General features: G+C 42.5%; 1 protein-coding gene across 1 annotated transcript in view; it reads left to right on the top strand.

The window, feature by feature from the left end:
• Positions 1–491: 491 nt before the first annotated feature.
• The window catches only part of WNT2 (Wnt family member 2), a 44,876-nt gene continuing 21,364 nt past the window's right edge, over positions 492–24,003 (top strand). The window contains exons 1-3 of the mRNA XM_060107727.1: positions 492–574; positions 2,676–2,902; positions 8,209–8,486. Coding sequence (XP_059963710.1) covers positions 492–574; positions 2,676–2,902; positions 8,209–8,486 — 588 coding nt within the window. The remainder of the gene's footprint in view (positions 575–2,675; positions 2,903–8,208; positions 8,487–24,003) is intronic.

Raw genomic sequence — 24,003 nt, 5'->3', positions numbered from 1 at the left:
CCTGCCTCCGCGGGTGCTCGAGGCCACGCAGAGGTGCTTCTCCTTCCCCGCATCACCTCACCCACAGACCTCTCTTGCCATCATTTCACCCACCCTTATATAAAACCGCGCGACCCACCCACCCCCACCCCCCGCCATCCTACCCGGCGCAGCGCCCCCTCCCTTGGCTGCGCCTGGGCGGGCGGGCGGGGAGCTGAAGGGACCGGGGCGCGCGGGAGGCGCACAGAGCTCTCCGGCAGCCCGCGCTCGCCGCGCCTGGGGAATTGGCTGTGGGCGAGGCGGCCCCGGCTGGCCTTTATCGCTCGCCCCGCTGGTCGCTTGAAACTTTATCAGCGAGTCTCGCCACTCGCCGCAGACGCGAGCGGGGGGCGGGGGCGCGGCAAGGCGCCGGCGGCCGTGACGAGGCGCTCCCGGCGCTGAGCGCTTCTGCTCCGGGCACGCATGGCGCCCGCACACGGAGTCTGACCTGATGCGGACGCAAGGGGGTTAATATGAACGCCTGTCTCGGTGGAATCTGGCTCTGGCTCCCTCTGCTCTTGACCTGGCTCAGCCCTGAGGTCAGCTCTTCATGGTGGTAAGTGCACGCGCACGGGCGCCGGGGTATTTTGTGGATGGGACGGGAGACCGCAGGGGCCACATAGACCCTTCCCGGCGGCGCTTCCCCGCGGCGGCGGCAGTAGTCACGGCTTCCGACCCGAACCCCAGCTGCTGCCCTCTCCTATCGCCCCTTCGATTCTCCTCGGAAGCCCATTCCAGCTTCGACAACTTCAACACCCCCCCGCCCCCCATATTCCCCCTCAACTGAGAGCTCGGATGTTCGGTGTATTTGGATCCAGCTGAGCGACAGCAAAATCGGGATCTTTGAGACAAGCGCTAAGCCGGGTCTCTAGCTCTACTAGCACAGACGTGTGTCCGCGCGCGCGCGTGTGTGTGTGTGTGTGTGTGTATGTGAGTGAACTTACCTCCAAAACTACTATCGTCCCCCCCATGCTCCCCCTCCCCCCAAAAAACCCTCAAGATAAAAACCGACGGGTCAATTCAGGCGGGCAGGAGCGGTAGAACCCAAAGCGTGTGATTTTGCCTTCTTTCCCGTCCTTCCACATTCCTAGTGCTTCACCGCAGTGGGGCGGAAGAACATTTTGCTGCCTCCAGGTAGAGACTACCGCCTTAATGCGAAGCTCCAGAGGCCGGGGGCTCTAAGATGTCAGTTCGAAACCACAGTCACCCCAAAGAGTAACTTTGCTGCTGTCCTTTATACGTGGATCTTCGATTTATTCTGCATAGTGAAGGAACGTTGAAACGTAACAGGTCTTTGCATCCTTAAAAGTTCCAAAGGGAGAGGCTCTCCCCACCCAGAAACTCATCTCCATTTCCTTCATCTTGAGAAGAGATAGAGTTGAGAGCTCTTTAGCGTTCTTGCACCTAAAAACTTCCGAACTGATACTTAAAACACGGATTCAGAAAGACCTGTTATCTGTTATGATGTGCTGTTTTTTAAAAGAAGGCGTAAGGCGTAAGGCAAAAGTAAGGCGTCTCAGCCAAATGAGAGACTGGAGCAGGGAACTTTAGGAAGACACGAGCTCTTCAAAGGAGCAAAGCAAAGAAAGCATGGATGGGAAGAGGGGTTCAATTCCTTCCTAAGCCACTTTGAACAGAAAGGCGTTTAGCCTTGACATTACTGACATAGGATCAAAGATTGATTTATCAGAGATGACTATTTCTGTTTCCATGGGTGTATAAACATTATTTATTGCCCAGGCTTTTTGTCACATTGTCTCTCAGCTGTCACTTAAATATATTTTTGGGGAGTCACAGCTGTAATGATTTTATGATCATATAAAATAATGAAAATACAAGAAAAAGACATTCTCCTTGTTTGATCGCTTCAAAAGACACCTATGGCAGCTTGGGTTATATAAAAGGTACCTTTCTAAACATTTCACAACTAATAGAGAACATCTGGGTAGAGATGGTGATGTAATTTTTTGTTAAAGTTTCTTCTCAAAAGTACTTTATGGAGCTATAACACTGTTTGATTCTTCCAAACATTTAGTGTCCTTAATAACAATAGAAAGATTTTTTTCCAAAGGTTCTCTATAAAAGCCAAAACGAGCTGGAAAATGGAAATATTCAACAGATTCTTTAGTAGGAAAAGAATGGCATGCCTGTGCGGAGAGTATAACATCAGATACCGGCAGGTGTTGATTAGACAGATACAGACAGTTTAAGACACTTAAACATTAGGCCAAATAAATGGCAGTGAGGAGCTTCTAAAGGTCGGCTTCCTCCAAAGCCAAGTCCAGACACACTGTGTACTGAGATCAGAGTCTTCTTGGAAGAAGTCTTCCAAAAACATGTTGCCCCTTCCCCCCTCAACCCATTCCCCAGCTGCAGACCTTGCCTCTCCCACCCTGCCCAGAGCATCAACTGGTGGCCTCGGCTTCACGTCCAAGAAACAGTCAGCACTCCGTTTTGGGGTGGCTTCTACCAGATCACTCACCATGCCTGCTGTGCCGCTTCTCCAGTGAACTAAAGTTAAATAACCTTTGCCTTCTAATATCCCCCAAAGGAGAGGAATTCGTATTTGAAATGCTGCTTTGAACTCTTCCCTCTCCCGGGAAACACCATGTGAGGCCTCGCTGTTCTGTGCTCTCCCCCGTGTTCGTCCTTCCCAGGTACATGAGAGCTACAGGTGGCTCCTCCAGGGTGATGTGTGACAATGTGCCAGGCCTGGTGAGCCGCCAGCGGCAGCTGTGCCACCGACACCCGGACGTGATGCGTGCCATCGGCCTGGGCGTGGCCGAGTGGACAGCAGAGTGCCAGCACCAGTTCCGCCAGCACCGCTGGAACTGCAACACCCTGGACAGGGATCACAGCCTCTTCGGCAGGGTCCTGCTTCGAAGTAAGTCTCCCGTCTTCACGCAGCTCATGGGCTCTACCCTCATATACACACACCCTTATTTGGTCTTCAAAGTTCCTGCTCATCTTGTCTTGCATGCTATTCAGTCAGAAGCTTGTTCTGTTGGGTGCCATCTGTCCCGTTTTACAGACAAGGACTCGAGAAATCAAGAAACTTGTCTGTCTAAAGTTTTGGAGGAGGATGTAGTGCCGCAGGCTGGTGTCTTTTTATTCTTGGTTCTGTCCATCCATGTCAAGTCACAACGCTGCCTGTCCCTCCAGGTTCAGATTTTGTCTCTCGAAGAAAGGACGCAGCAGCCACAGAGCGCTTTTGACTTTTAAACTCTTCTTTCTGGGACTTGAAACTTCCAGAAGGAAATGAGCAGAAGATTGGGATAGAATGCCCAAATCTTTTATTGGCCATAGATGGTCATTACTACAATAACAAGTCAGTGTTATTAAGAAGCAGAGACAGATCTCTGCTCACCACCTTTGACCTCCCATTCGGCTACTCAGCTTCGGGTCACTCTGTTTCTAAATTAAACTTTTTTTTCAGTAAACTGTAAATTCTGTAAGGCAGGAACTCATCTGCTTTCCCTGCACCTTACTTGGTACCTTGTGTGTTATAGGCATCACTCATTCATTGAATGGTTGAATGAATGGATGTATGAACTTGTAGTGAGTGCCTATTCTCCAGGTACATTTTAAGCAAAAGGATATTTATGGAGGGTAGGGGTGGGAACCATGAATACACAGAGGTAGACCTTGGATATACTGCAGGTTTGGTTCCAGATCACCACAATAAAGCAAGTCACACGAATTTTTTTGGTTTCCCAATGCATTAAAAGTTATGTTTATACTATGCTGCAGTCTATTAACTGTTGAAAAAACAATGTACATACCTTAATTTTAAAACACTTTATTGCTAAAAAATGGTAACCATCATTTGACAATCCAGGCTGCCACAAAGCTTCAGTTTGTAAAAAACAATATCTGTGAAGCGCACTAAAGTGCAATAAAATGGGGTACGCCTGTGGTTTCTTCCTTTTCCTTTTTTTTAGAAAGCACATTGAACATTTTCTAATTACATAATAAACTTCTTAAAAGTTCTGAATGTGGAAAGTAGCTTACTAACTTGTACACAATCAGAGAAAATTAACTGAAAATCAGATCTTATGTTCAAAACATCCCCATCCCTTAACCTGGTCTTAGCAGCATTCTCCAAGAAGTAGCACATCCCATTTGCTACTGGGAAATCTTACTGAAAACACAACAGTTTATGTATGAACCCCAGAAACAGGAAACTTTCCACTTGTTTTTGCCCACCTCCCCCTCCCAATCCTAAGAAAATCATTCGGGCTGTGCACTTGGTAATGCTTAACAGAGGGTGTTTCTATCAGGTAATCATCACAGCCCTAGGGTTTTATGAGGCCAAATGCATAACTCAACGTCTCTAAAAATCCCCCAAGGGCGTAGTACTCTCACTCTTAGTGTACCCCTAAAGTTAATTTACTGTGATATTCTGCAATTTTATTCTCTGGTTTAAGAACTATATTCTTCCGCATTCCTTTTGGAGTTTTGATATGACATCACAAAATTTTTGAAAGGATAATAATAAATTTCAGGTACATGGAATTTTAAGACTTCACCTAGATTAACTCACCAGTGAATCAATTAAAGTACTGGACCTTATCAAAGAGAGTTTGCAAATATCTGGCACAATAAATCTTTGCATATATTAGGTACAGGCTCTTGGTGTTAAAGATGTATCAGGATTTTTCCTTTTCAAAGTTCTCAACCATTTTCCAATGATTACAAATTAAGTATACTTCTCATTTATAAAATGATCACCTATAGAGTCTGTCTATGAAAATCCATTAAGATGTCTCCATATTGAAAAAAAAAAAAACCCTTTCCATAACAAATCAAAGGAAGCAAGTTTGACCACTGATTCTAGAGAGTGTATCTGCCAAAGCTGGAGATTCATTCAACTTAATCTTGGCAATGTTTGTTTCTTCAGAGCTGTAGAATGGCTGAGAGTGAAAAGGTTATAAATAGAGAAAGCAGAACAAGTTTGACTTAGGCTAAGCCTTCAGGTAAATTAGAGATTATAACTGTACTCCCTTCAGATTTCTTTCAGATGAAGCTGAATGCTTTGCCAAAGTACTCAAAACTTAAAACACTCATGCTACACAGTTTCTTTCCAGTCTTCACAGAAGGCCAGATTTCTTCCTGGACATTTACGTAAACTCCTGTGACTGTCAGTGATGATTTTGTGTTGGTTATGGGAAGGCTGAATTTGGCCTAAGGTAGCTTATCCTGGAAATAATCACGAAATTCCAATGAAGCTATCCAAAGAGTTTTACAATTAATTGCTTGGAGGGAAATTCACATCTTAGAGTTGTAAAGAACTCCTCCTTCGGAAACCTAAATGTCCTCATAGATAAAGAGGAAAGCCAAAGGGCAGTACCACATATAAGGAGAACATAAAAGTTACTAACATATCCTGTGGTCATAGAGAAATGGAGAACATCTGCCTCTTTTGCTTCAGAGAGCAAGAGTAAGGCAGACTGATTTTTAGGAACTTTCATAATTTGCTCATTCAACCGACTATCACCAGACACGGGCAGAGAAATGTAAAGACAGAACTGGTAAACTCAAAAATAATCCTGTAAGAATTTGCATATACTTTCAGAATTCTAGAATAAGCTTTAAACAAAAAGGTGATTAGGTTTCATCCTTGTTTAAAAAAAAAAAAAAAAAAGGCAAGCATTTAAAAAAAGAAGAGTTGAACAACCCATAACCTTCCAGAAAGCCTAGCTTCTAGTGTTTTGCCTTCCCAGCTGCCAGTCCCAGCCTATACACTTAGTAAACATTGCTTGACTTATCTCAAGCCAAAAATTAGAGAAACTTCAATAGTAACACATCAGGAAGTCTAAATATCACCATTTAGATTTGGATTTTGGTTCATATTGCAATGGCTTTAAAAAGAATCAGTTTTTCTAAGAAGAGGCCCGAGATCAAAACTTGTTTTGTTACAAAGCCAGCTCTTGAAATGTGCTACTATTTTGCACATAGCATTTTAGTGATTCATCTAAGACACTTAACTGAAAACATCTTAAGGCCATATCTACATGATATACCAAAACATCTGGAGGTAAAATGAAAAGATATTCCATGTGCTAATTTTTATTTAAATAAATAAATATCTAGCTATTTAGTAATGCGTTTGAAAAATAAATGACAAATATTTAGAAAGGTGATGGCTTTGCTTTGGAAATTATTTCTGAAATGTAGCAGATTTTTAAGTGATTTTTTTTTTTCTTTCAGCCAACAAGTCAATGTAGTTGTTTGCAAGTTAGGCCAGGATGCATTCTGTGCCTAGACGATTTATTCCTCTACTAATCTTCAAAATACTGTCTGGTCACTGACATTCTATCATCTGCATCTTCCATAGCTTTCCCCTAAAAGACCACCTCATAAAGTTTCTCTTCTTTCTCCTTAAGAAATAAGACTAGTGTAAAATATATTATGCATTCAGGAATTTTCCCCCATATGATATCTCTAAATGTGGGCACTAAACTCCAAATCCAAAACCAAGCTTTAGCAGATCAATGGGATGACTATGGACAAGGTATTTTCCTACATGGTAAAATGGGTAAAATAAAAATTGTATTTATCTGAAAGCCACTAGCAGAGATTAAGCCACATTTGCATCTATGAGTCACCATCTTTTACAAAACATGTCAATTCCTCTTAGAAAATCATCTGTGATCCTTATAACATAATCTGGAATTCTAAAACAGCTCCTACAACCGTCACATTTCTCTCTGGAGAGCACTACCTGCTACCTATGGCAAATATTCATATAACTGATATTACCTAACTTCAAGGCATGATTGATTCCTTTTTTTTTGGATGGTTAGAGGTCTCGGGGAAGATATTTTTTGAAGGCTGAGGCAAGTGCCATTTAATATGGTATAGATACGTTTTCCTGATTTTTAATAATGAGACTAGCAGAGCAAATATTGCAAGGCATGTATAATAAATGTTAGCACTGAATGACAAACGGAAACAAGCAGGGCTTCGACGCAAAAAGGTGGTTTGTTCTGCCAGCTGTGTGGTTCAAAAAGTCACACTCGTCTTGACATAGTGAATCACCAAATGGCTCTCCATTTGCTGCCTTGCATTGGCATTAGCTTGTTCGGCTTCTATTTTGATGGCGAATATATTTGCTGCAGCAACCATTAGTAAAAAGGCATGCTAATAACAGTGAAATACAGCTCCACTTGAAAAATGAGGTGCACACAGACCCTAAAGAGCCTTATATCTGTCACTATACCACAACACCGTGTTATGAGTTACTACAGATTATTAAAATAATTTAATGTAGTTATCGCACTGAAATATGTACCCTTCAGCCTGGAAGTGAACGTAGCCTGTGCTCTAATAAAGAACAATTCTAAGAAAGCACCCCAAAGGGTTCTTGCCCGGGTCTAATTATAGGCGGTAAATTTGTTGCCTTCCAGAAAAAACCAAAGAAAAGCTTTTCACTGTCTTTTACCCAATACCAGTGATTAGTGAAGGTGTTCCAGAAGAAAGTAAATTCACCTTAATAGTTAGACGGAGTATGTAACTCAAGGATATTGCATATTGCCTTCAATAATCTCGCCGTTACTTGTGAAAGCTGACGCCAAGCCAAAGCTCTCCAGGGTTAACCAGAGGTGCTGGTTACTGCGGTGAACTGTCTTCCCACCTCAGCCCCTAGACTACTTTGAATTCAGTATTTCAGTAGCAATCATTTACACACATACAAGTGTCCTCAATAATGCCTGGAGGTCTGGAAGGTTTTTTCAGTGAGAGCTGTAGTAGCACGAATACCAAAATATGTTATGGAATTGATAGAATTGTAGAATTCAGACTGTATGCTGCAGAGGAGGAAACCAAGGTCTAGAGATGTCCTGCTCCTCTCTTCTGGAACATGTGGGATTCTAGGTTAAAGCAAGAACATGTATGAGACTAATATGAAGCCAGGAACTGGGCAGGGCAGGCTTTTGCTGCATTTTCTTTTATACTCTATTTACTTTAAGGATAGTTGTCCTACAGTTATCCAAATTGATAAAAGCTTGTATTAAGCGCGATGATTCATATTCAAGAGCGAGGCTTGGCTCTAGGAAAGAATTCTTCAAGGATACTTTGTCTAGTGGCAAAGTATGTCAGAGGCGGAACAAGTATTAAACAGCCATCGTGTAAAAGTTATTCAGAACGAGCAATGCCAGACTACTTTTAAGAAAAGCATTTTTGTTACAGGTAGCCGGGAATCTGCCTTTGTTTACGCCATCTCCTCAGCTGGAGTTGTATTTGCCATCACCAGGGCCTGTAGCCAAGGAGAATTAAAATCCTGTTCCTGTGACCCAAAGAAGAAGGGAAACGCCAAGGACAGCAAGGGCACTTTCGACTGGGGTGGCTGTAGTGATAACATTGACTATGGGATCAAGTTTGCCCGAGCCTTTGTGGACGCCAAGGAAAGGAAAGGAAAGGATGCCAGAGCCCTGATGAATCTTCACAACAACAGAGCCGGCAGGAAGGTATGGACTGCAAAAGTGCTCGTTTTGTAGACTGCATGGCCTTATAAATCACTTAAGGCAAGCTTATCTTAAGCCTTCCTAGAGTGCTAAAATGCTATCATCACAACTTCCCACTGCCCCCCAGCCCAGAGCTGTTTGTTCTAAAGAATACCACCAACTGGGTTGAAATATCCCCACCTGCACTCCACCTTCCCTCCCACAGCTAAGCTGAAGGAGTCCACCCACTGCTTTTGGCATTGGGTACAGTCAAGTGCCTATGGTCTCTCTGGATACTGTATCATCTAGTCAGAAGATAGCATCTGTGGTTGAGGATAGGGCTGCATCCCACATACCAGTAGGACACTGAATGCTTGTATCTAAGGGGTATCAAGTCCCAGAACATCTTCTCTCAAACTTATCATGAAAGCAACTCACCAGGCATGGCCTGTTGGCTTCTTCTAGATTCAGGGAAGCTCTTTTCAGAACCAGAAGCTGCTTTCACTCTGAAAAGCCCCACCTTGGGCTTTTAAGGGGTTTCTGGTACTGGATGAGTAAGTGGACTAGGGGAAGACATGCCCCAAAGAGGCACACTGGCCCCTTAACCTCTAGTCCTGACTAAGCTCTTGGGCTGTGGGTACCTGGTCAATATTCATTCCCTAACTCCCATTTGTTAGATGAGGAAATAGACCTTCCAGTGCTCAATGTCACATGGAGAATCAGAAGAAAAGCCAGGACTAGAATTCAGGTTTCAACTCCCAGCCCCTATATGGGGTGGTTTGGCCTAGGATTAAACCATTTCAATGCCAGTGTTCAGATCCACTGATGAGCCATGTCTTTGGGCATGGTGGCTTGACCAGAATAACTAGAGAATCTGAATGCTGCACATTAGGCCTTTGTGTAAGAAGCATAAACTGGTTGGCTAATCAAACATTCAGTCAGAACCATTCTAAAATAATATAACTGCCAATGAGAAGAGATAAGTATAATTTGTCTTTTATCACCACAAAATAAATATGTGCTTGACAGTAATATATAAAGAAAGATCAGCATAAAATTGAAAAGTCCCCAGGGGGGCTTTAATAGGAAAAAAAGAATAGAAAAGAATGCAGATCTGTTTGGATGAAAACCCTTTTACTAGGCTCACACAGGGAACAGATCTCATTTAAAGGAATTTGGAAGGAAAGAAGTCTTGCTTAGCACATGGAATAAGATGAGTGTGACCTGAGCAATTTACAAATAGTACCTTTCTTGAACTTGGAAAATCAACATTCCTAATTTTCACAAATTTATGAACTTATAGTGACTACTGCCAAGAATATAGACTACGGTTGTGCAATCTTACAACTGTGGTAATTACTGTTTGTGCAATGGTTTAGATAAGGAAAAATTTACATTGACCTTTGTTTTGACATTGATACCATATGTATAGGTTATAAAGTGTGGTGTCTTTGATAGGAGGATGCTGCTTAATTATTCAAGCACAGTATATAGTTGGATCTCTCAGACTATTTGTACAGATAAGAGCATACGGTCATACACTGCATCCAAAATAACGTTGACTCATCAAAATAAATGTTAATTTTGCTTAATAGATCATTAGATATTGAATGTTTCTACTCTTCAAGACAATAGATCTTAGCTATTATATTGAAGGCTCCGAATAAACATGATTCTTAATGTAAATTACATGATTCCTAACTGTGTAGAGGTGAACAGCTGTCAGGCCTCAGATATTCTCCTGCCTACTCTGCAAAACTTAGGAGGCTACTTTTGATTGGAATAAAAGTGCACACACTGACTTTTTAAAATGTGGCTTTAATTAATGGTGGGTGGGCAGACTTTTTCAAGGAGATGCATGATGTCAGTGAATATGAACTTTAATGAGAGTAAATGTATTGAGATAAACATGCGTCTCTAATTCTCTTCTTGCGGTCATTAGACCCCCAGTCTCTACTCCCCCTTCGTACCAGCAGAAGGTCTGTGGAATCAAAATGAGAACAGGCTGGGCTTGAGTTTGAAGGCAGGCCTCCTGAGCTAAGCCTCCGACTGGCCTAGCTCTAGAAAACCCCAGCCTCCAAGGCTGAGAGCCACATCAGTTCATTTTGTTTTTCTTCTTTGTGCTTCTCAGTATTTCCCAAATTGTCCACTACGAACATCTTCTACTTTTTTAAATGGGGGGATGGGGTGGGGTGGGGAGCAAGGGGCAGGGCCAATACATTTGAAAAGAAAAGCCATCTATTCCAAGATTGCTCTGCTTAGCCAACGCTACAAATCAGAATTCAACACTGCCATTCACAACAGGCCTTAACTTTCCCCTAATATTTGAACAGTTTAATTCTTTTATTATAGCAGCTGGTTAGAGCACCCTCATGTGTCTCTGTACTGTAATATCATTTTAGATCTTCTATGCTGTTATATCACTTTATTTTAATCACAGCTTCAACAGAATTTGTAATGATGCTTCTTTCCTTCATGTTTTCTTGGAACTCATCTTAAGTCTAGTTTTCTGCCTCCAAATAGGACTATTAATAAGTCTTGAAAAGATAAATCTACCTTGTTAAAAACAAACATTTTATCGAAAAAGACAGTCCATAGCTTCTCTTAGCAGTTCTTTTTAGATCTAAAGAAGCCATACTATGAAAACTTCTAAATTATATTTTAAGTTAGGTTAAGGTAAATTTCAGGTGAAAGTTACTTGGTTGATAGTCACCATTTGTTTCCTTTCAGGATCTTGAAAACAGCTTTAAATTAGTCCACTCTTTCTACGTGAAATGATCACAACTCCTTTTACCTTTCCTAAGAGAATCTATCTCAAAATATTCCATGTACCCAATCAAATACTGCCATTCAATCAAGACATTTCCATAATAAGAATAAGAGGAATTCCATAAAAATACTTTTCCCCGAAAGTATTTCTTACCATAGTGAAGACGGAACAAGGGATGTGAAGCGAGACCTACCTTCATTTTAACCCTGCAATACTGGTGGCTTAGATCACTGAATTCAGGCTCTTTCAGATGTAAAGGGGATTACGTAGTGCTATGGAAAGACAAGGGTAAAGTGAATAGCACAGAACCTGGCAAGTAGTAGGTGCTCAGTAAAAGCTAGTCCCCCCTTCCCCCTTTAGTGACGTGAAGGTTATCTGTAACTCAGGGTACAGAATCAGGCACAAATCCAGTTTGAACTAGTACTTAGGATTCAATCTGATCTCTCCACGTACCCATAGACTCATCTTCGGTACAGTCTAACATACTAATAAAAAATAGGCATACGGCATTAGCTAATGTACAAAAGACCGTCAAAATCCTTTGTAATTTGATCTTCTAAAAAACCCCTATTGGAATAAAAAACAGTATTAGTATTTCTATTTTTCAGATGATGAAACTGGGCCTCAGAGGGATCAAGTGACTAACACATAGGGTCATACAATCGTGAAGTGCTGGGCTTGGGGGCTCAAACCCATTGCTTTCATCTTTTTGTCCTTATCTACCTTTCCATGTTGTCTCTGTTGAGAATTTCTGAGAAAGATAAACACACAGCATTTCTGTACTGAAAAAACAAAACAAAACAAAAAACAGCAGCAGCAGCAGTCCTTGGAAGGTAGTTTACTGGTGATATTTTTTTCCTCTTTGTGTGTGTCTTTAATTTTACAAGTTTCCTAAACTGAATATGTATTATTTCTTAATAAAAGGGAAAACCTTGTTTAAATACCAAAAACATAACTTCTAGTCACCATGAACATGCCCAAAGCTTATTTGGTGGATTTCCAAAATTTCAAATCAAGGCACTGCAAGTTCTAGAGCACTGTTCCTATGTGCTGTTGGACTAAATTTGGGAAAAGCACTGTTTCTGGTACTGTCATATGTAGAAAAGAATAAGACAAAATCCTGACCACAAGAAACTAAATTTTAATCAGGGAGACAAGTGAAATACAATTGCAAGGCAAGCTCTGTGCTAGATGGTATAATAGAAAAATCACCCAAAGGGCCAGTTAGTTGAGGAGAGAAAGGTTGTGTCATAAAAGAGCTGGGTGTTGAAGCTGGAGATAAAGGTTTCCTATGGCTGAGATAGGGAAAATGCTTTCCAGGATGAAGGGACTCCAGAGAAAGATAGGAGAGTAGAAAGAACATCAAAGTTGAAGAATGACAAGGGTACTAGGGTAGAGCTCATGACTGAGAATTAATAGGAGCTGAGGCTGCAAATTTGAGTTTCGGCCAGATCTGGAGAGCCTCAAAGGCCATGCTGAGATATTTGGGTGCTGCTGTGAAGCAATGGGAAGGTACTGAACAATGCAGGAGATGTTAAATACTGAAGTTCCAGTTTTATGTACTGTTAATTTCTCTAGAGTCCACTTTAAAAGAATGACAGATTTCAAAGTTCAAATCTTCTGTAATAGATTTGAATGAATGACTTTAAAAAATAGACTCACTAGGAAACTTATGAGAAATTTCTACCTCCCTGAATTTTATTTTCAGCCTTACCTATACATATAAGGACTGATACAGACAGTAAGCTTCCTGATGGATAGTAATAAAAAATTAGCATATGGCAGCTGTGTTGCTATTTATATTTTTAACATAGTGTTGTATTGGCTCATTAGGGGTTCTTAGCTATTGACATCATGTTGACTGAGGCAACATGTAGGCTGGGGCTCTGGACACTGGTTCTAATACTTGAGCATGACCTTGGACAAGTTACCTAATAAGGATTGCTACAGAAAATAAAATATATACACATAAGCACCAGGTTTTAAGCAAGCCTAGGAGGTAGGTACCATTACTATCCGTATTTTCCATATGAAGAGACTAAAGTCTATATAATAAGGTGGCTGGAATTAGGAAACAAGTTGAATTTATTTCCTAGCTGAAATTCAAACTTAACTTAGCCTCCTGTATTTTACATTTATATATATTTAGATACCCTGTTTTTTTGTGTTTTTTTTTTTTCTTGCGGTACGCGGGCCTCTCACTGTTGTGGCCTCTCCCGTTGCGGAGCACAGGCTCCGGACGTGCAAGGTCAACCGCCATGGCTCACGGGCCCAGCCGCTCCGCGGCATGTGGGATCTTCCCAGACCAGGGCACGAACCCGCGTCCCCTGCATCGGCAGGTTGGACTCTCAACCACTGCGCCACCAGGGAAGCCCATCCTGTATTTTATATGTGAGAAGTTTGGAGGGCAAAGGAGCCAGAGTTTCTAGTTCTGTGCTCTGCCCAATCCAGCACCCCTCAAGGTCAGTGCTGTGGAGCACCGGGCCTGCCCCTGAGCTCGGCCCACTGAGGCGCCAGCACAAAGCAGATACTTCCAAGTTCCGACTACAGGAAATACCTCCAAAGTCAACACAAATGGATAGTGTACAAGATGTAAGCACAGCCTTACAGGCAAGTAAATCTTGGGCCTAATAAAGACTTCCAAGAATAGATCCTATGATGCCACTTAAGATAAATAATACATAACGGGTCTGAACCAAGAGAACTAGGTGTGATGAAAAAGAAATCACTCTCGAAAAGTAAGGAATATCAACAGAAAAGAAAGTAATAAAACTGAACTGAATTACAGAGCCAGACTGCTTTAACCTCCTGTATATCCTCAACTTCCTTTCAATAATGTTGAGCATCTTTTCGAAGCACAACTTTCACTTAGTACAGATTTATGTTCTGACTGGCCTTCTCTGTTCATAAAATTAAACGCAGTCTGAAAAATTAGATCAGTTCTGCCAGCCTCACCTCTCTCTTGTTGGGCCCAAAGATAGAATGTTTTTGATACTGTCAATCTTTTACCATGTATGAATCAAAAACTAACCAGAATTAAAGTCCCAAAGCAGAGAAAACTGTTAACAAAATTGTTACAGTTCCAGGTAAAGTTCTATTATTCATAGAAAATGTTTTTTAGACTGGCCTCATTAGTCAATAAGAATCATTATATATATGGTTAGTCAACAGTAATGTTCTTGAATTCCACAAATAAGTTCCACACCTTATATTTCCTAGCTAAGCCCACCCACAGTCACTGTTTTTAAACAATAACAGTGCTCAAGAAATCACAATGTCGTATTTAAGTTAATAAATGATTGCATAAGCAAACCAACTGCACAGTTTGCTAATAAATAGCCCTTGTTTTCCTAGTTGCAGAGCATGTATGTTTGAAAGATATGTTGGTCTGGTTTTCAGTAACTCTTATTAGAGATGTGGACCTGTCAAAGGGATTTAATTGTTAATAAATGTACTTGGCTTTAAGCCAGCATCTGAAAATTAAATAATATGTTTTTAATGTATGCTTCCCTCAGGAAAACCGATATAGGACCAGAAATACGGTAGTTGCTTTGTGGCATACACCCAACTAAAAAGTGAAGTACTAACACTTCTTCAAATGCTCAAGTTAAACTAAATACTTTAGTTGAAACATAGCATATAAAGACCTAAAATAAATTCTAAGCAGGATTTCTAAAGCAAGGTCAGTAGTTAAGTTTGCATAGATTTCACATGGTATAAGGTGGATTGCCCTTTTTCTGATAGGGAGAGAATCAGTATAGCAGGACACAGGGGTCATAAACTTAGCAAAATGCAGGTACTTACAAAAAAATTTCTCATGATCTGCAAAGAAGTCTTATAAAGACATCCTGGTGTTGCTTGGGCTCCGTCTCCAAAAAGCCTGAGTTAAGAGACTAAAATTTCACTCTCCTTGGGAAAAGTTTGTCTTATTAAAACTGTCAAAATAATTCTTTGTGGACTAATTTGATGTGCAAACACTGAATGTAAAAACTTTTGTAGAACCCATCCACTGAAACCAGAGACCATGAACCCCCAGGAGTTCATGAGAAGGCTGGCAGAGTGATTTAAGGTGTCAACCTGGTGTCAGACAGGCTTGGGGTATATCCTGCCTCAGCTACATTGCCTGTGAGACCTAGGGCAAGGTCCTCAGGGTCTAGGTATCTCAATATCCTCATCTGTAAAATGGGGATGAAAATAGTATATGCCTTATATGCTTGTGTGGATTAAATAAAAGTGCTTAAATCAAGTGCTCAGCATGGCTTAACATATGGTAAGATCCTAATGAATGCTATGCTTTGTTATTATGCTCTGAGCTTTAGTTGGGATAAATATAAAATAGAATTGTTCTAGCTTGCACAATGCATGTATTTCCTTCTTCCATGCCCCCCCTTTTGTAAGAAAAAACAGTCAGACTTTTGTTTCTGTGGTATAGAATATTAATATTTATAAGTTTCTTAAATTCTAAGAGCAGAAAATAGCTTCTGCAGACCTGAAGGCTTAAAGTGCTCAAAATCAAAGATTTAAGGGCCATCAAAAATCTACTAAGATTTTAGCACTGACAGAATGATGAGCTTACTGAAGATTTTTTTATTGAGAAAAGCTATATATTAAGCTAAAAATGGTTTCTATGAGGCTAAATGCCAAAAGAGTACTCCTGTCCTTAGCAGTCACATTTATTCATCGTTTTAAAAGTAGTGGACTTCCCTCGTGGCACAGTGGTTAAGAATCCGTCTGCCAATGCAGGGAACCCGGCTTCAACCCCTGGTCTGGGAAGATCCCACATGCCGCGGAGCAACTAAGCCCGTGCGCCACAACTACTGAGCCTGCACTCTAGAACCCGTGCTCCACAAGAGAAGCCACTGCAATAAGAAGCCCGCGTATACTGCAACGAAGAATAGCTCTCGCTCACCACAACTAGAGAAAGCCTGTGAGCAGCAACAAAGACCCAACACCGCCAAAAATAAATTAAATAAATAATTTAAAAAATAAAAGTAGTCATGTCAAATGAGCAAAGGTTTAGTGATGAGATGTCACAGAATAAACACTGGTGGGATTAAGCAAATAGTGAGGGGAAGTGGTTGATGAGGAATTGCACTGGGCGCCTGGGGGATATAAAAAGCCAGGAGGGCTGTGAGAATTTACAAAGAGGGGCCTAAGAAGTAGGTTGAAAATGGAACCTTGACAGCAGTCCGCATCAAGAATCAAAGAAGGAAGTGGTCCCAGAGACCCTTTAGAAAAGATTCGAGACAAAGTGGGAAACAGGACCTAAATGTGTCATGGGCTGAGGCCTGTTTCTGGAAGAAGCTTTCAGCATCACACATTGGAGAGAGACAGCAAGTCACTGTAATCGATTCTTTTTCGAGTTCTTTCTGTTACAAAAAACAATACTCATACAAACAAAAGTAACAAACTGAGCAGTGCAGAAGTGTGTCTCATAAAATGAGAACATTTCCTCCCCTCACAATCCTTGTCTCCTTCCAGAACATTTCAAAGTGCAATCGGACTCAAGGCTGTGGACAGAACATATACAATTTCACCTCTTCCTTCCTCCCTCAGACCTCATTAAAATTATAGTAATGGAATAAAAATGGCTTAAATCAGGAATAAAGAGAATAGTCAAAGAAATGAGAGAACTCAACAAATTTCTGGAAAGTGGAAAGGGAATGAAGAAATCGTAACATAAAGCAGGATGGAGAAGCCTCAGCCTAGAAGAATAAAAGCAGATGAGGGGGGGAAAAAACAAAAGCAGATGAGGAATGTGGAAACCAAGATACCCTGAGAAAATTTCAGATACAAATGAGCACTGGAGAGAAGCATAGAGCTGAAAATTGGGATTAACTGAAAAACCCATTGGTGGCATAAAGAACCCCATCCCCTCCCCTTCACCCCCAAGCAGAACTCCTGGAAGTCTAGTATTGAACCTTCTAGGCTTTCTGCAGTTAGAGTCTCCAGAACAGCCAGTGTCCTACCTACTCACTAGAAAGCAAACCTCTGGTCCACAAGCCCCACCATATAACCAGAGTACCTAAATACTTTTTTATGACTTCACTCTTAAATATGAAGAGACTGTCCAAGAATTACCATATATTTGATTAAATTCAGAAGCATAAAAGAAAGCAAACAAACAAAAAAGTAAGTCAGGCAGGGATGAGAGGAAAATTTTTTAAAAGCTAAGAAGATCCAAGAAGATATTAATATCCATGAACAACAAGAATGGATGCTTTGAAAAAGTGACAATTAGAGAACAACAGAGAACTTGGAAGAGAACGCCAAAGAAATCACCCAGAAAGTAAAACAAAAAGCCCAAAGGACAAATGGAGAAACATAAACATCACCTCTCTTTCCCACTTGAGTTTGAAACCAACTAAAAAATGAACAAGGGATGTAGATAGAAGGAGTAACAGCGTCTGTTGCAGGACTGAAAAAAAGGCTGCACTGGAGGGTGCAGTTTTGAAGCTTTGACTCCACCGGGAGCTGGGCAGACTTACCCCATCCCAGGCTGCGCACCGGGGCCCTGCAGGGAGCCCCTTGCTGAAGGGCAGGAGCTGATCATAACTTGTTTGCTCCACAGGCTGGCAGATGCCAAAAGAGAAGGAACCCAGGCACACAAGCCCTGCTCCTTCTTCTAAACTCACCAGTTGGATAAGTCAGTTGTCCTACCCTGGGGAGAAATGAGTAAGAGGATGGAGAGAGCCAGGAGTGTTAGTCTAACGGAATTTATTCCTCAAGAAGCCAGGAAGAAAGTATTAAAACTATAAAAGAGAAAATATGAGACATGGAGGATTGAGTCAGAAGGTTCAGCAACTTGACTAATTAGAATTCCGTAAAGAGACTAAAAAAGTGTGTGTGTGTTGGGGGGGGGAATATTAAGAGAAAACTCTCAGTGCTGAAGTTTCTAGATCGAAAGGGCCCACTGAGGGCTGAGCAGGACTAATTTTTTAAAATCCTAAATATATCATTGTGATATTTCAGAACACCAAGGATAAGGGAAGGTTTCTAGAACCTTTCATGTGGGGGGTAGGGGCGGGAAAGTGAAATGAAAACAATAATCAGTTGCCAGAGAATCAGCCAGACATCAGACTTACCATCTGTAACACTAGAGGCCAAAGCCTGTGGAGCAATAACTTCAGTTTTGAGGGAAAATTATTTTCAACCCAGAATTTTATAACCAGCCAAACTATTAGCCAAGTGTGAAGGCTGAATAAAGACACCTTAACACACAAGATTCATAAAATGCATCCCCCATGTGCCTTGAAGGAGTTACTCAAGAAGGGGCTGCAGGGCTTCCCTGGTGGCGCAGTGGTTGAGAGTCCGCCTGCCGATGCAGGGGACATGGGTTCGTGCCCCGATCCGGGAAGATCCCACGTGCCGCAGAGCGGCTGGGCCCGTGAGCCATGGCCGCTGAGCCCGCGCGTCCGGAGTCTGTGCTCCGCAAAGGGAGAGGCCACAACAGTGAGAGGCCCGCGTACTGCAAAAAAAAAAAAAAAAAAAAAAGACAAAAAAAAAAAAAAGAAGGGGCTGCAGCGAAGAGAAGGAATGAACCAAAAAAAGAGAAAACATGGCATCTGGCAGAGCAGAGTGTCCACCTAGTAGGGCATGATCCCAGCTGTGTCCAGACGGGACTAAGAAGATGCAGGACCATGGAACCCGCAGGAAACGAGGGGAAGTAATGGAACAGGTGGAATGAGCCTGAGAGTGGAAGACATTAGGTTACAGTAAACACACTTGGTAGCAAGTAAAGTGAAAAAAGCCAAACTTCACTCCAGCAACGTTCTTCTTCAGCACAGAGGCAATGCTTTGGATCAGAGATTATAAAATGCAGTCCTTGGTTATGCAGTTAACTGTTTGACATCCATATTTACTGTCTTGAGTTTTTAGATTCAACATCTAGATATACCATGAGAGACTTAACTATTGTTACAGAACTTTAATGCTCTCATCTTTGTCACCACAAAAGGACAAGCCTGTACTTAATAAATAAATGAATTTATTAATTTATAAATGAATAAAATCAATGTCATGAAAGACAAAGAAAGGCTGAGAAGCTGTTCCAGACTATAAGAGACATGACAACTAAGTGCAACATGTGATCCTGGGCTGGATCCTGGACCAGAGAAAACAATGGCTCTTAGAAGGACGAGGAGGAGGAGGAGAGGAAGGATGAGAACGAGGAGGAGCGACCTGCGGTGGGGGGGGGGGGGCGGGGAGCGAGCTGCGGGGAGGGAGGAGCGAGCTGCGGTGGGGAGGAGCGAGCTGCGGGAGGGGAGGGGCGGGAGCAGACATTATTGGGACAACTGGCAAAATTTGAAGAAGGTATGTAGATTATAGTATTGTACCAAAGATGTTAAATTTCCTGATTTTGATAATAGTACTGTGGTATTTCAGGGTTAAGAGATGCCATGTCTACAATTTACTCTCAAACATAAGAAATTTATGTATCTAGACTATTTTCTCTTTGTGCACGTGTATGTGTATGTGTATGTGTGTGTGTGTGTGTGGAAAATGACAAACCAAATAGGGCAAAATATTTAGTAATTGGCAAATCTGAGTGAAGAGTTCATTGTACTATTCTTGCAACATTTCTGTAAGTTTGAAATCATTTCAAAACAAAAAGTAAAAACAGCAAAATCTATTAGTAATCCTAAAAAAAGAAAGAAAAGGACAGGCCCTGCTGACAGAGACTGGGAAGAAGAAGGGGAGGAGGAAGGAAGCCCTGCGAATATCCTCATCTCATAAGAAAGAGCACCAGTAACTTCTGGAACTGGAAGAGGTGTAAGGGTGCTCCTTGAAGTTGGAGAGATCATCAGAACCAACCGTTACAGAACCATGTTGGGAGCTGGGGTGAGGGAAATGAGGTGTGAATTAAGTTCTCACCCCCCATAAGAGGAAGTCTATCAGGAACTATCTAATATTGACCCATACGTCAATAGAGTGACTGGCAGAGCTGCCGGACTCAGCGGCGCCAACCGTGCGTGGCACCCCTCTCCAGAGGGCTCCATTCACTGCACTGTCACTGTAGATTTGTTTAGTTATGAAGAGAATTTTCTGGTGGATGTCCGTATAGTATCTGGAGGATGGGATGTCCTTCTGTTTCTCACAAAGCTGGCGGTCAGCTAGCACAGAACTGGTCGTATAGACATATGGGGAACCACCACAAGGGCAGAATGCATTAAAAGTGACCGCTCTGGGGTTGTGCCGTGCAGACCCGGGAGGGGAGATAAGAGGAGAGGGTACAGCACAGGGCTATTGCTTTTCACTGTCTTTTCTGGACTATTTGATTTTTTCAAATCATGCGCACACAGTTCTTTAATTTTAAAATTTGAAAGTAATAATTAAAAACAAACAAACAGGGGCTTCCCTGGTCGCGTAGTGGTTGGGAATCTGCCTGCCGATGCAGGGGACACGGGTTCGTGCCCCGGTCCAGGAGGATCCCACATGCCGCGGAGCGGCTGGGTCCGTGAGCCATGGCCGCTGAGCCTGCGCGTCCGGAGCCTGTGCTCCGCAACGGGAGAGGCCACAACAGTGAGAGGCCCGCGTACCGCAAAAAAAAAAGAAAAAAGAAAAGAAAAATGAAAAAAAAACAAACAAACACAAAAAAGCCCCAGACTGGCAATGCCTGGGATGTATGTCTCCAGGTCGCCCCCCCGCCGCCCCCCCCCCCCCCCCACCGCTTCGTTCGCTTATTTCCTTTAAGGTGCAAATAAAAGGTCTGAAGCCGCTCCATCAGCGGCCTGCGGGGGAAGCCCACCATTCCCTCAGCCAGCGCCTCCCGAGACCCCAGGGGAGCGTCCCTCCAGGCAGGACCCTCCACCGCAACCTGTCTCTCTGAGAGCGCTTGGCTTTTACTCCACTGGTCGCCATCTTTCGTGCCCTCCAAAGCAGCACTAGCGCAAACTGCTGCTTGTGGGAAAATTTCAGAACATTTTGGAGACATAGCGTAGGACACAACTTCTAATTCAGTCATCAGATATCCCAGTTCCTAGGACCTAAGTCCTAAGACCGACCCCTCCACGAGAATTTCTCACCTGCTCCGACCCTCCGTGGGCCCTGGACTCTGGCCGTGGTGCGCAGGCTCCTTTTCCTCCTCCGCTGCTTTCCCGGGTGTGGACTTGATTCTCAGTCTGGCTGGGTATTAGAAGCACCTGAGACCGGAAGTACCATCAAGGCTGGGCCCCACCCCCAGGGCACGTTCTGGTATATTCAGCTCCGGGAGAGGCCAGGGTCTCTGTGACCGAAAGGGTCCCCAGGTGATTTTAATGTGTATCCAGAAGGAGAACCACTGCCCTGCTCTCTCTAGGTGCCAGAAAACAATCCCCAAATTCGTGGGGGGCTTTTTGTTTTTTTAACTCTTCCCAGATCAAGCAGCCCCTCAAAAGGCAGCCAGATTGTAAATGAACCTTCTTTCCCTTCCTTCTTCTCTGTGTATGCACACATACGCAGGCCTTTAAAAAGTGGATCATACCACATATACTGTTCTGCATTTTGCTTTTCATCTGACATCCTTTTATACTGTAAGAATGATCTACATCATTAATCAAAGACCACATCGTATTCCTTTATTAAGCACATACCATAATTTGCTTAACCCTTGTCCTGTTGATGTCATTTGGTTTTTTCCTAATATTTTGCTATTGTTAATTATGCTGCAGTGAACATCCATGTGGGTATGCATCCTTCAAAACTTGTGCTGATATTTCCAGAGTGTAATCGCAAGGTCAGAGGATACCGTACCTTCTCACCAACAGTTTGTTATAGCATCTCCTTTCCATACTCTTACCAACACCAAATATTATCAAATTATCAATCTTTTTACTATTTGCTAACCTGCTAGGCAAAGAAAAAAAGGTGTTACATTGCTTCAGTTTGCATTTCTCTGACTACTAGTGAAGTTGAATATCTTTTTGTCTCTTTGTTAGTACTTTGTATTTCTCTTGTGAATGGCCTGTTTCATAGATTTTTGATGACAATTAGTTTGGAAGATGCAATGTAATTCCTCCCCATATCTCTCCCTACTTCTTTTCTGCCCCATTATAATAGGTCTCTAATATTATTCATTTAATTCTTAATTTATTCAAAAGGATAGAAGGAAGCAGAGTATGCACAATTCAAAAGTTGAGAAAAACACAGTGCAATTTATATGAAGATTTTAAATGTGTTTTCAGAAAGAGCATAGATCTGGGAGTGAGACATATCTGATTCACATCCTAGTCTGCCTCTGTCTAGCTGGGTGACTCTGGGGAATTTTACTTTCCTCACTGATCCTGGGTTTCATGGGAAAAATAATCCACTTTGCCTAATCATGGTAATTAGGTAAGACAGACAATGGGCGGAGCCTGGCACATAGTGCAGTACTCAATATGTGGTGCGTATTATTATAACGCTATTACAACATTTGAATATTGGAATTCTTCCAGACTAGGCAACCTTATCGTGAGCTTCTCCATCCCATTTCTTACTCTTACCTCAACTACTGTCTAAGTCAGCCCGCCTAGCCTTAGGTCCCTTCCCTCTGCCTCGCTGATGGAGCGGGGTATTGCCCTCTTCAAGGTTAAGGGTTTGAATTTCAAGTCTGCAAACCTGGGATATAGAAGAGGTGGAGGTAGCACCCAAGAGTGATTGAGCACTTCTCGGACTGTGTGTTAGGAACGGGGCCTGGAGATGCAAGCAAACCAGTACCAGAGAAGGTGTCTCACTTTCCCCCTTGGTTAATTGTCAAGCCCGTGATTAATCCACAATCAAGAACTGACCTAGAGTCTGTCGTACAGAGTGAAGTAAGTCAGAAAGAGAAAAACAAATACTATATGCTAACACATATATATGGAATCTAAAACAAACAAACAAAATGGTTCTGAAGAACCTAGGGGCAGGACAGGAATAAAGACGCAGACGTAGAGAATGGACTTGAGGACACGGGGAGGGGGAAGGGTAAGCTGGGATGAAGTGAGAGAGTGGCATGGACTAGTATATACACTACCAAATGTAAAATGTAAAATAGATAGCCACATAGCACAGGGAGATCAGCTCGGTGCTTTGTGACCACCTAGACGGGTGGGATGGGGAGGGTGGGAGGGAGACACAAGAGGGAGGGGATATGGGGATATATGTATACGTATAGCTGATTCACTCTGTTATAAAGCAGAAACTAACACACCATTGTAAAGCAATTATACTCCAATAAAGATGTTAAAAAAAAAAGAAAAAAAAAAGAACTGACCATGGTTCCAGTGGAAATACTTTCGGTTATAAGTAACAGACCCCGGGGACACTAAATAATGAGGAAAACTTAATATCTTGGATCACGAGAAGTCTGGAGGCAGGGCAGGGCCACAGTGGGTTCATTCAAGCAGTTCAGCAACACCCTCCAGAACCCAGTTCTTCCTGTCCTTCCAGACTGCCGTCTGAAGCTTGTTGCTTGTCCTGCATTGGCTGCCTCATGTCCCAAGGGGGCTGTTGCAGAAAGCTGCATCCAGAGACAGAGAAAAGGACTTTCTCCCCTTTTAAAGAGTGAAGAAACCTTTCTTACAAGCCTCCTAACAGATTATTCCTAACATCACATTGGCCCAAATTGAATCACCACATGCCCTCTGCCGAAAAAAATCAGTGGCAATTAGTATTATTGATTTGGGCTGCTCCGGGTCAGAGAGAAGCCTGGCCACTTCTGAAGCACGTGGCTGCCCAACACCTGAACAGAAGTTAGCAAGGAAGAGGGAAGTGGCTGCTGCCACTTAACAGTGAATGATGATGATGATGAACAGGGTGCAAGACTGCCAT

Source organism: Mesoplodon densirostris, chromosome 9, assembly GCF_025265405.1.
Source record: "Mesoplodon densirostris isolate mMesDen1 chromosome 9, mMesDen1 primary haplotype, whole genome shotgun sequence".
NCBI classification, from domain to species: domain Eukaryota; kingdom Metazoa; phylum Chordata; class Mammalia; order Artiodactyla; family Ziphiidae; genus Mesoplodon; species Mesoplodon densirostris.
Note: the sequence above shows the minus strand (reverse complement) of the source record. Positions and strands in the feature narration are given on the sequence as shown.